General features: G+C 44.6%; 1 protein-coding gene across 5 annotated transcripts in view; it reads left to right on the top strand.

Annotated features, from left to right (window-relative positions):
• Window positions 1–12,259, top strand: part of LOC135399284 (myelin transcription factor 1-like protein) — a 143,826-nt gene extending 131,567 nt beyond the window's left edge. Inside the window, exons 17-27 of one of the 5 annotated variants that reach the window (XM_064631122.1) lie at window positions 579–670; window positions 2,065–2,461; window positions 3,262–3,471; window positions 3,562–3,621; window positions 3,926–4,003; window positions 4,280–4,375; window positions 4,765–4,827; window positions 5,620–5,709; window positions 6,851–7,172; window positions 7,813–8,048; window positions 9,678–12,259. In XM_064631122.1, the coding sequence (XP_064487192.1) occupies window positions 579–670; window positions 2,065–2,461; window positions 3,262–3,471; window positions 3,562–3,621; window positions 3,926–4,003; window positions 4,280–4,375; window positions 4,765–4,827; window positions 5,620–5,709; window positions 6,851–7,172; window positions 7,813–8,048; window positions 9,678–9,708 (1,675 nt within the window). In that variant the 3' untranslated portion in view covers window positions 9,709–12,259. Of the gene's footprint in view, window positions 1–578; window positions 671–2,064; window positions 2,462–3,261; window positions 3,472–3,561; window positions 3,622–3,862; window positions 4,004–4,279; window positions 4,376–4,764; window positions 4,828–5,619; window positions 5,710–6,850; window positions 7,173–7,812; window positions 8,049–9,677 lie in introns of all 5 variants that reach the window. The other 4 variants (XM_064631121.1, XM_064631124.1, XM_064631123.1 and 1 more) reach the window with 4 other exon arrangements.
• The last annotated feature ends 203 nt before the right edge of the window (window positions 12,260–12,462 follow it).

Raw genomic sequence — 12,462 nt, 5'->3', positions numbered from 1 at the left:
CTCGGTCTACGAATTCCTACTCTTTATGAATGGTAGTACATCGTGGAACAGGGCATCCGTTCTTTCTCAAGTTTCGTGTGCTCTTGCTTTCTCAACAATGAACGCATTCTGTAGGGACGAACTTACAAAATCGGACCTCTATTTATATTTTAGCTTACAAGCCCCTGAGGTAAAAAGGAATTTAAATGCAGAGCACAGTGAAAGGTAGTGACGACGACGGTGCTCAAATTTCCCGTTTCACCGGTGTGAACTACATACAGGCTCCAACACTATACTCTAAGAAGAAAAAGGGCGTGAAAAGGGTGGTAACTTCTATAGTTACCACACCTAGGTCAACATAGCGTCTGATAAAGGGTGTGAAATGATGGTAAAAACAATTATCATATATCCAAATTGCTACAAAAAGGCGTACGCCCCCCTCGCTCACCGAATCAGAAGCGGTAACGCTATCATTCATATAGCTGGCAGGTAGAACTTTGTAACCTTTTAGGCACTTTTTTAGGCAACCTTTTACGCTTTTTTTTTCTTTTTCGTTTTCAAACATAAATGTGGTGTTTATTATGGTAGATGTATTTCAGCTTGTCCGGGTGCCCCATTGCCGCCATGGAAAAACTGGCGCAGAAGGAGCAGAAAAGTGTTGCCAAACAACCGCCAACAACCACCAGCCCAGGTATGAGCACAATACTTCGTTACCCTCCAGAAAACGTTCATTGACCCTTGGAAGCAATTACTTGTGTTTCATACGTTATTCGTAAACAGTTCTTAAACGAAGTAACGCCACCAAGTTTGAACGATAGCAAACCCAGTTTGAACGCTACATTGTCGATAAATATGCGATGCACACAGAGAGATGTGTAAACTCCAATGAGGTTACGGTTACATGTCTCTGGAAGTAAATGAGTTACGGTGCGGGTCACCAACTAAAATGTAATTACCGTTGCTCATCAAATGTAGCTAAGTTACTCTTGAGCCACTTCACACTGACACAGCCACACATTACAACGCCTCATGCAAAGTGAGTGGGAAAAACAGTTTTTTTCATACCAACAGTTTATAATCTGCATGCCAAACCAGATGGCATAAATGTGCATGTGAACAACAAAACACACATCAGAAGACTGAATACTCAGAGAGCACATGAAAGCTTGATGGAGCGGTGGATCATGCTAACTTAGCTTGTATGTAACTTAGTTGTTAGTAACTTAGCTTGCAAATATTACTTAACTATTACTTCACAGCTCTTACCACAAACAAGTCGGGTAATTATGACGGCCTTTAAATGCTGAGTGCATTCTACAAGTAGGGAGAGGGGTTATATAAAGCCTGTATCTGTCCGACAATCCGGTGCAGTCTCCTGTAAAGCGTGCTTTTACTGCAGAGACGTGGTGTAGGCAGGAGAAGCAAACTAGCAATATAATTCGTAGCTTTGTCGCCCTCCTGAGTTTCTTTGACGTGCCCCGAGCAATGTGCCTCTCCCCCGGGCTCTTAGCGCCGTTGCAAAGAAGTGCGGTGACACGAAGCGGGTATCTCGGGATTGTCAGTAGCCTCACGTGGTTTAAGCGTAATGGAAACTTAAAAGGCTACGGGGAAAAAGCGACCCCATCAATTGTCGTGACTCGATCTGCTGATACGCTAGTTTTGTGTGTGTTTCAAAGTCTCCTTAAAAGTATTGTAGGAAGTAAAAGTAAAACGGTTGTTTTAACTCATCCAGAACAGCGTTGTACTGTTGAGGAAGACAGCGGACTTGTCTCCGGCTCTCGCGATAGAACAAAGATAATTTGGTGGCGCATATTGGAAAACTACGTACCGCAAGCCACGCGAGAGGCAGTGGCTCTGAGTGCCGTCTGAAAAGCTACAGCTCGTTACGAGGGGCAGCCTACTCCGGAAAATGCTCGTACACTGTGACATCATCAGGCCAGGGCGGGGTATACCCATGCACATCTCGTAATCTGCGGGAGTGTCACAAACTATTCACGAACGACGTCTACCGCACTTCTTACCCCATTTGCCAGTACATCTCAACAGTTACATTTACATACATTTATGTGAGCAATCCACGTGCAGCCCCATCCGATCGGGTTCTGCGACCCATGTGCTACGTGAAGCAGTTGGACCTGCAGGACTACAAGTACCCTGGCTACGTACCTACCACAACGCCCCGCACCAATCTGGCTAAGGAACTCGAGAAGTACAGCAAGCCCCCTCCCCCAGACTACGCCCCAGCCCACTTCTTCCCGCAGCCTCCGCCCCACCAAGGGGGAGGCGCCCGCCCCATAGCTCCCAAGCCCAAGGAGGGGAAGCGGGCATCGCCTCAACCGGGGTCTGACCTGGGGCTGCCCCCTGGCGCAGTGAACCTGTCCACGAGGCAAGAGGCCCTTGGGGACCTGTCGCCCCCGCCACCACAGCAGGGGGTACGGCATATTCACCCGGCCCTCGACCTGCCTCTCGTCCCTAGGCACAGGTTAGTTCCACAATGGCACCTTGTATTGACCACCTATGCCTAAACGAAAGATCCACAGTTCTACGTTAAGCTTATCCCAGCATTTCTTGCGGAACGTATTGTGTGAGCAAGAGCCCTCGCTCTCGTGCATTCAGCTTAAACTTCAGGCTAATATCACGCTTAAAATACGGCAGTGTAACGTTCTCTGTAATCTGCCCTCGCTTGCCGAAGACACTGATGCTCCGCAGAACCGAATTTACTCTGTCCATGCGTGCTGGTTACTACCGTGTCTGTCCGTCTAACGGAAAATCGGATTCTTTGGAAACTGGTTGCTCAACGAGTCTTAACGTATTTGTATTTGTAACGTATTTGTGTAATATATCCAAACACGCACACTGGAGCTCGAGCTACCAAATCCCATCCACATCTCATTGTCGTCGTAAACCTCACCCGATACCTCCCTCCTTTTGATGTGAACCCATATACGTTTACGTGTGTCCACACAACAGTTCGTCCGTACCGCGTACGCACCACATTGTCCTCTGTTTGGATAGGCACATTGAAGGTCGAGTGTCATGTTTGTGTGAACGATCAGCTTCTAACGCCACTTCAACCGTTTCGGTTATCGTCTTAGGGAACAACGAAAAAATAATAATTGAGCGCGATGTCCGCGCTCCAGCGTCTGGTGCCGAGTCGCTTTCGCGTGTCGACAAAAATTATCGACACGCTATGCCGCGATGGAACCGTATCCCGCCATTACATCGCCGTTGTGGCGCCGTTCTGGCACATGGCTCATCATCTTACGTCTACCCTTTGTACAGCATGTCTCCAGTGCTGGGATCCCAACCTTCTAAACCAGTGTTCTCGACGGCCGCGTCGGAGGAGCAGACGGAACCCGTGGACTTTTCGACGCGACCCGAGACATTCCCACCCCTTGGCCCTTATACGCCCCTGCACAGTCCTACTAGCGAACAGTCGCAGGCTTCCCTCGTGCCCTTGGGCTCGGACTATGGCGGACCAGAGAAGGACAGGTATGCATCATGAACACTCGGCTTTCATGTTGGCCTGTCTGCGTAAAACTAGTGCGTGGACCTGAAATGAATTCGTGTCCTTCCCTCCAGTTTGTCTGGATGTGGCCACCCTGACAGGCCACCAATGCAAGGCCAACACCAGGAGTTGAAGTGAGCTTTGTATTTATGCTCTTTCACAACTTCTACTCGAATTAATGCAGGGAGGTTGCACGGCCCGCGAAAAACATTGCATTAACCCTCAAAAATAACGTGGTATAATATCTGGGATAGATCTAATGGAGCACAACTTTTGCTACCATGAGTATATAGGGGGGCGTACCTTCGAGATTAGGGTTAAGTGGGTGACGCATAGAATATGGCCCAGCCTGTGTGTACCTGCCTGTTGGCCCAGGTGCCCAACACCGGGATGTGATGGCTCGGGTCACGTGACCGGAAACTATTCCTCCCACCGCAGTCTCTCCGGCTGTCCGCGTGCCAACAAACCGAAAAAGGTTTCATCCAGGGACGACAAGACTGATGCAGAACCCCTACGGTAAGTACCGCATACAAGTCTTAGCTTGTTTGTCCTATACGTTAGACCCACGTAGACACCAAAGAATCCACGATTCCCCTCTGATCCCATTGAGATTAGTATCGAAAAACCACAGTTATATTTGAGCCGAACCTAGGATTCAAGGTGCCACATAAGGTCAAACGGACAACATACTTGATTTAATTCGAATAGATGTAACAAGACTCCATGAACGCTCAGATTGCTGTGTCCCTCGTGCCAATTGCTGATTTTTGTGCCTTTGTCCTTGAATCCTAGGTTAAGCACGTGCGTACCGTCGCCCCACCTTGATTACCACATACCCCCTTCGGGCGACAGCTTTTGCTGGAAGGCAGATCGCTCCCAAGGCAAAAGGTATCTTTCACATCTGCATCTCTATTACATAAGTGCCGTGGCAGTTTAAAAATGTTCAACACGCGACATAGGATCCTCGGACCTCGTTCACTTGTAACTTAGTGTTGGCGTTACGTATGACAAGTTCGAAGAATAAATTGTGACAAATAATGGCGAATAGCAAAGCATGACCGCTGTGTGTAAAGTGTGTGTGTGATGTTACGGCCTGTGTAAGACTTGAGACTTCCGATTCACGTAATCCTGTTCTTATTAAGGTTTGCCTTTAGGACGGTATTCAGAGAACACTTTCGACTCAACCCTACATCATAGTCATTGACTGGTAATTTGTCTGCTCATTTACTAACCTGTGCCTGCAATCTTTCTCTGCTTTCTCTTACTGCTTTCACCAGTTGTCCCATTCCGGGCTGTGATGGTTCTGGACATGTCACAGGCAAATTTCAGTCTCATCGCAGGTACCACTAACATCTTTACTTTCATCCTCTACCTTTGCTTTCTGGCATTTCCCCGTGCAATGGGGAACGTAGATGTCGCAGTGCATGGCAACGGTCTCATTTGTTCCCAGCACCAGTAGCGCGCTGTTAATCAAATTTCAAATAAATATGTTTAGAAAGTATGTTTAATCAAATTTCAAATAAATATGTTTAGAAAATATGTTTCGAATATCATAATAATTTTATTGGTCGTGATTACCGTTATTACACCGCACCGTTACTAAACCGAAAACGAAACTTGAGTCTTACCAAAGAGGGCAAATTCATCGTCATCGCCAGTGTAATGATGGCGCTTCCGAGCATCTGGTAAAATCAACTGTCTTTAGAATTCATCTCGCATTAAAGCGATGGCATGCCAGTGTTTGAACACAGAGCACAGTGATGTATAACTCCCTGTGCTCTCTTTTAGCTATGTGATAGTTTCCTTCGGCGATGGCGTGTGTGTTGAGATCGCGTTCTAGGCTCGCATGTTTTCACGCATGTCTTTGTGTAGCCGCGTTGCGTAAAACTTCGTTTACATGTGTTGCAATTTAAAGTCTCTTGAAAGCAGACAATTTTTGCATGCGCTTTATGCGCTCCAATGCAGATTTTCAAGCTGGTGTTTCCTGTGCTTTGCATATTTCTCTCCCATCTGTTCGTTCTATTCGAACATGTCTCGTTGCTGTAGCGTGGACTAGTGACTCTAGCGTGGACCATTATGGGTTTATGATGCGTAACTTTGTGATGACAACGTCTTGACCTGTATCTTTTCAGCGCGTCGGGTTGTCCGTTAGCAAACCGAAGTAAATTAAGGCATGAAGTCGTCGGAGTCGATGGGAGACCTATAAAGGCAGAAGGTGCTAGGTGAGTCCATATTTGTGCAGTAGTACATGATGGCAATCGATGTTCTGAGGCTGGAACACATAGAAAGGACAAATACATACAGCAGTGCAGTAGTGGTTGTTGTATGTAGTGCCTGTAAGGGGGCGTTCACACGGGCCGATTTTCAGCACCAACGCAGACGAACTCGAAGCAACGTCTTTGGACCAACTTCAAGACGGTACAGTCTCCACATTCACACGTACCAACTCGTTAGCTCCGCCCACAACCAACCTTACGGCACCAGTATCTACCAGTATCTAAAAAAATGCCTATTGATATGTTTATATGGCGCTAGCAACACAAAAAGATTAAAGTATTATCATGTACCCATGTAGGATTTGAATCCATGCCAGGCAGTACGACAGACACGAAATGGCTTGACGCCCTCGAGGGTCACGTGGCAATGCTCCTCGCATTGATTGGTTAGACCACCACCAACTCTCCGAAGTTTTCGCTCGGCGACCGATTCCCACCAACTCGAGTTGGTCATGGTCGGTGATGTCGGCCGACTGCCACCAACTCCAAAGTTGGTCCAAGTTGGTGCAGAAAGTTGGCACATGTGAACGCCCGCTTATGGTTCATATTTGTAGAGAATTCAAATGTCGTAAAATGGGCGTTATTCCTGCATTGAGGCTTCCAGTGAATTAAATTGAGCACCTTTTTTGCTCACACCTTTTTCGGCAGCATTTGTCATATTATGGGGTTCCGTTTGTCGCGGAAAGTGCGGAGTATGGGTTTGGCCGAGGAAAAACACAGATTTGGCATTCCGAAACGGAACGAACGCACTTCCTTTTTTCTTAAAGCTGAAAATTTCATTCCTTTTACTTTTATTTCTGTATTGCTGTTTCTCTCGCTTCTCTTTTTGTTTGTGACGGATCATGGCAACCAACCATAATCTCGCAGGCGAACAACAGCATATTCTCCAAATATGCGTCAGACGATTCTACAGAAGCGAAATGACCCACGCTTTTCGGGAGGTCCTTGTTCAACGGACTCGCATGCTCTCGCAAAATCGCGATGCACAATTCAATCACCTTGACGTGACTGGCACCGTTGTAGCTTGCTGCTCCCACACTGAGGGTAAATAAGTACAGAAATACAAATAATAAAAACAAATACCCAGCTGTCCTACACCCGGGTGCGACGGGAGTGGCCATGCCAACGGCAGCTTCCTGACCCACCGGAGCCTTTCTGGGTGTCCCAGAGCCACACAGGCCATGAAGAAAGCCAAGATGGCCGTCGACGACCCCAAGCCTCACACAGATCTGCCTCCTCCGCCTGTGTTAGCGGGACTGGGAACAGGACTGGAAAATGACGCCGACATCCGTGCCTTGGAGGAGGAAATCCTGGAGCTACAGGAGTATAACGCCAAGGTGGAATCGGAGATGATCCGGTTGAGGACAGATATCACACAGATGGAGCAGCAGATACGAATGACTGAAAGGGTGAGAGTACCTCTGGAAACACAGGAAATTTCTTTAAGGCCCAATACATTATGCCAAGGGTCTGACTTATACAGGTTAAACACGATTGGTCCCTCCTGAATCTGTTTCGGACCAATTTGGGTCAAACCCGATTTCTCCCCATATTCCAAACATGTGTTGCATTGTATCATGTAGTGCATCACTTAGAAGCAATCTGTGCACGTGTCTGATAAATATATTGTCTGAGTGAAACAAGAAACTATGTGAAGCACATTTAATGTTACATCATGTGGTGTTTGTGACTATAAAGTACAAGGAATGCATGTTTAACCAATATGCGCACCTCAAACTACGGGCCGCTTGCTGGACAGAAAGAAAAAAGTAACCCGATTGTATCAATAGCACTCAATTTCACCCCGAATCTCATTTCAAAATTGCACCTGATTCCCCCAGAACACACTAGGAAACTGAGTAGTAAGCACACACTGAGTTTTTCATTTTTAATAGATACATTAATTGAATTGGGGTAAATTTCAAATACACAAAATTGAGAAATCGTCGACAAGCTCACTAAAGCCAAATCTTGATTCTTTGTGTTCCTTATGTGGTTCAAGAAAAGTTGACAGGATAGTGCTGACTCTTTTGACACAATCATGTTCAGGACAACCAGGCGCTGGCACAGAAGACAGGCAGCTTGAACGAATACTACGACTCGCTGCGGCATAATTTCATCTCTTTGTTGGACCGCATCCCGAGCTTGGAGGAGAAACCGACGCCTGACAATTTCGATTCGTACCTCAGCAAGCTGCAGGCGCTTTGCGTCGACAGCCATCGAGAGGACAACCGAGCGCTCTTCACCTCTGTGCGGCAGGCCTTGCAGGATTTCACTGTACCCATGTATGCATCCATCTTTCTACTTTCTGTGTTGCAGCAGTTAGCGTTTGCTTGACTACTGAACATGGCAAAAAAATGTAAGGCAAAGTAGACTTAGTAAGAAGGGCTAGAGCACTGCACAGGCGGCATTCCTTTGATTTTCCCGCCCGAGCCCCGCCCGACCAATTTCTAGGCTACCTGTCCCAGTCAGGGGTGGGCAGTAATACTATTTTTTCGTATTATAATACTAATACATAGTACTCCACAAAAATGCGTATTAGTATAATACTAATACTTACACAAATACTTTTTGAAAATGTGTATTATAATACATAACACTAATACTGTATTATAATACATTATGGTAATATACAGGAATACATAACTTTTTGAAAAGCCCAGGGCGTACACAACATTTATTTCACAATTTACAGTGCCTGTTGTATGAAACAATAGATGCATTGCTGATTATGTGGCTTTAGTAACATTTTCTCAAAAATTCGATCTTTGAGTCAGTGGTTGATCGAGGGGGGTTCGGTTGTGTGATCACCGCCCCCGAAAATGTCAGTTTATACATTGGATTTCCCTCTCTCCCCTTCCATACTACGCGCCCCAAGAAAGAAACTGCCCCCCCCCCCCCCCCCCTGAATATTTGCATATTGAATATGCCACAAGGCATTCTTAATCTGAAAGTGTTTTTGGATGGCCCTCTGTACACCTGTAAGACTAGCCAGGGTTGAGGGCAACTGTCCCTCCTGAGCTGAGCTCTGCTCTGAGAAGGACACCTAAAAGCCTATCTGGCCATTTGTTTAGAACTGTATGATGTTTCCCTCTCATTCATGATGAACTCTCCCCTAGCTTTCTGCGGTGGAAAGATAACATTTCCGCGTGGGATTTACAAATCCACAGGATTCCGCGAGCAAGAGATTACAAACAAAAATGTTCCCTCATTCCCCCAAGATTGCTTTCTGACTCACCGCGCACGCTTTTCCAGCCTTTTGGGGCGTTTCATTGCGCAAAGAAAATTAGACTCAACTCTGTTAGTAGTATCAGTCGCGTCAGGCATCACAGTCATGACTGGTCACAATATATCTGTAATGTATCTGATCACATAATTCTGTAATATATTGAATAATTCGCAAAATGCACACGATTTTGAGGGAAACAGCAGGTTCCGTTAGAGGTTCCAACAACAGCAACTGAGGGAAACAGCAGGTTCCCATTTCAGGTGCATTGTGATGTCACAACATGATGACACTATCATTGTGTTCTGCAGTTTGTAACTGTTAGCATTCCAGCACTGGAGGAACAGGTTTTTCAGGTTTAACCCGATACAAGCAATCTTTATCCCCCATCATCATTGCTACTTAAATATGGAAAGAATTGCTGTTTCACCCAATACCGCCAGATTTTACTCCTTTGATTTTCCTTAAATTTACCACGTTTTCTAGCTCCTGATAAGAAACAAGATTTTTGCCCCTGATTTTGAAAAAAGAGTATATACAGCATGCAGGTTTACATATAATGATGTGCCTTTCAATTCAGAACCATGTGCCTTGAATGAATCTTTTGAGCCTTCAAGCTCCACTGATCCATTAAAGTTGACACATACGTAGATGGTGTCGTAGTTCATTGTCTTTCTTTATTTTGCAGACAGCATCCAAGCAGTTGGATACGGTCCTGAGGAGAATTAATCTGCAGCCTGGGTGCTCTCTTATCAACTGATCATCTTCGCGCAATGGAGTCAAACAGGGTCAATCACGTTATAGGACTTGCATAGTGCTACAAAGATGCAGTTATACATACGTACTAGTGTCAGATTTTGAAAACACGTTTGTCACACATGCTATACATAAAACACATCTCTATCTCTCTCTCTTTCTCTCCTCGATCTCTCACACTATGTTGCTTTGTATGCTGTGTTGCCCATTTCTCTGTTGCGAAAATTGAGTGCCCATTTTCTCCATTGAGGACCACATATTATTGTATCGCACACATGCCTCAGATTTGCTGCAAACTGCTCTAGTGATAAAAAAAATGCTGCCTGTCTGCCAGTGGGAAATGCAGCGCTGTATATATATATAGCTCTTTTTGTTATGTCTCTTCCTCTCTCTTTACTTTTTTTTTTTTTTAGAAATATGCGCAATCTGCGGCATGCTGCAATTCTTCAGTATTCTCATTGATGTAGATCCCTGTTCACATTTGTAAATATGTATCAAGTGTATTGTACATACACAGCATGTCAATTGATAGACGTTAAAAAAATGAGAGAGGAGAGCTGAGTTTGAACGTGCTGGTGCACTCTGAATGTTAGCGACGGAGTCATTATTTGTCACTATTTTTGTTGTGCTCGATTTTCAATAAGCAAAGCTTGCAAAGCAATATATATATATATATGTATACTATGTCTGTAGAAAAGTATTAATTTTGATGTTGATTTACTCCGAATCGCAAATTCTGGTCAAATCTCTCAGTTATGATACTGCCATAACGTTTATTGGAAACGTTAATATTACACCCTCACAACAACCATCACATAGATGATACAACACTGGCAGACTGTTCGCCCTGCATTCTATGTTGAAGCCGCCTGCTGTTTATGTTGTACATTTTGTCACAACGTGCCTGTTGTCACACAGTTATGTGAGTTCATATAAATGCAAATGTTAAAGCAACTTGTTTCAACGTTTTTTTTGTTTTTTTTTAATGTACAGTCTTGTAAATAATTCGTGCTTGTTTGCTTTATCTCCTGTTTTGCTTGTTGTGCAAAATGGCTTCAGGTCACAAATTTTGCGTAACAGGTGGACGTCACTTTGTAATCTTTTTTTCTTGGAACCCAAAACCAGAGTTGCGTTAGAAAAACACACACGCACACAAAACCAAGTCCCAAACCAGATTGTACGTACCCTCAATTGTGCAACCAGTTTAGTGGCTTGCAAGTTTTTGTTTGTATCACTCCTAGACAAACACACATTGTTACGAACGATGCAAGTCTTGCAACCGTTTGTTATGTACAGCATGATGAAAAAAAAGTTGGCTCTTTGTTAAGAAGTACACGCTTTTTAGGACTTGCATCTGTACATACGTAATTTTTACGCACGCTTAAATTTTACCAAAACATTCTGAGGAGATGACCAAAACATGTTTTTCTGTGATTGCCTCGCAAGACAGTTGTAACAATGCGCACCTTCTCAAAATGACCGTGACTTCCCTTGTACTGCAGTATAGCGCCCTCACTTCCCCCTCAGGCTCCCATCTCATCTGGGCATCAGCAATATGATTGGCTGTTGCAGCCGACTCCCTTTCCCCTTTTCTTATGTGGCCATCACCATGGTCATATCTCAATTGTTTGTTCTTACCAAAGAAGCAGTGCAAGTAGTGAGTTTGGAACCTGTAAAGCACTACCCTTTCTTTAGCAACAAATTTCAGGCTTTATCGGAGCTTTATCATCCAGAAAGATTTATTATTTATTGTTTTGTTTCCGAAATATTGTGTTGAGAAAATGGTAATGCATACTCAGGATTTCTGTGCGCTATCTGGGATGTAAATTTGCACCATTAGGTTTGTGAGCCTTTGCCACAGCACATAGCGATTCAGCAGGTATATCTTCAGGTGCTCTGTGTCCTCATTTTATCTTCTCCAACCACAATACTTATGTTCTGTTATTGGTGCACTGGAGTAGTTCCAGTGATATTGCACATGCAGTCATGGCAGAGCTTGCATCTCCTTGAGCACCTTTTTATCTCAAGGTGCTGTCACACAATTTCATAGCTAAATGGAAGGGAATGATCTCAGTTGAAATATGTGGGGACAATTTTTTTGTGCAGAGCTCTCTAACAAAGCGCATTATGTCCACATTGTGCATCAATTTCCTTATTTCATTGGGGAGCACTTTGATCTGTTAGTTCATGTTTATGCTCGAGTAATTGTGACAGCCTAAACTTCACTGCTTGAGTGCTTCTGGGGACTGGTAGGAATATACCTTGCACATTTTTATTAAGATTCTTGCCAAATTTGTCCAGACAGCCTCTCATCCTGTCATGTTGAGTGGATATATTCTACATCCCCCAAGGTTTCTGCTGGCATGTAAGACATGACGCAGCAAATCTCATCTGTTCTTAGCACCTTTGATTTCTTCCCGTGAGCTGTGCACCTCGCCCACATGCTGGCACGTATATTGTGTATCGAGTATGGAATGTCAATAAAATCCCTACTATTGTGGAATGCCGATGTCACCATGGAATGCCTTGCTTACTGTTCTCTCTAGAATTCGGGAGTTTTTGCTCATTTGGGGGACTCTGCATATGCTGACTTTTGCTGTTTCTTCTTTCTTTCTTTTTTTTTCGTAGTATTAACCTCCTCGTGCTGCAATAAATGTGTTCTTAGTAACTATGCTTAATTTAAGCTCAATCTATAAACTTGTATGTGTTGGCAAGAA

This window comes from Ornithodoros turicata, chromosome 6 (assembly GCF_037126465.1).
Source record: "Ornithodoros turicata isolate Travis chromosome 6, ASM3712646v1, whole genome shotgun sequence".
In the NCBI taxonomy this organism is placed as follows: Eukaryota; Metazoa; Arthropoda; class Arachnida; order Ixodida; family Argasidae; genus Ornithodoros; species Ornithodoros turicata.
Note: the sequence above shows the minus strand (reverse complement) of the source record. Positions and strands in the feature narration are given on the sequence as shown.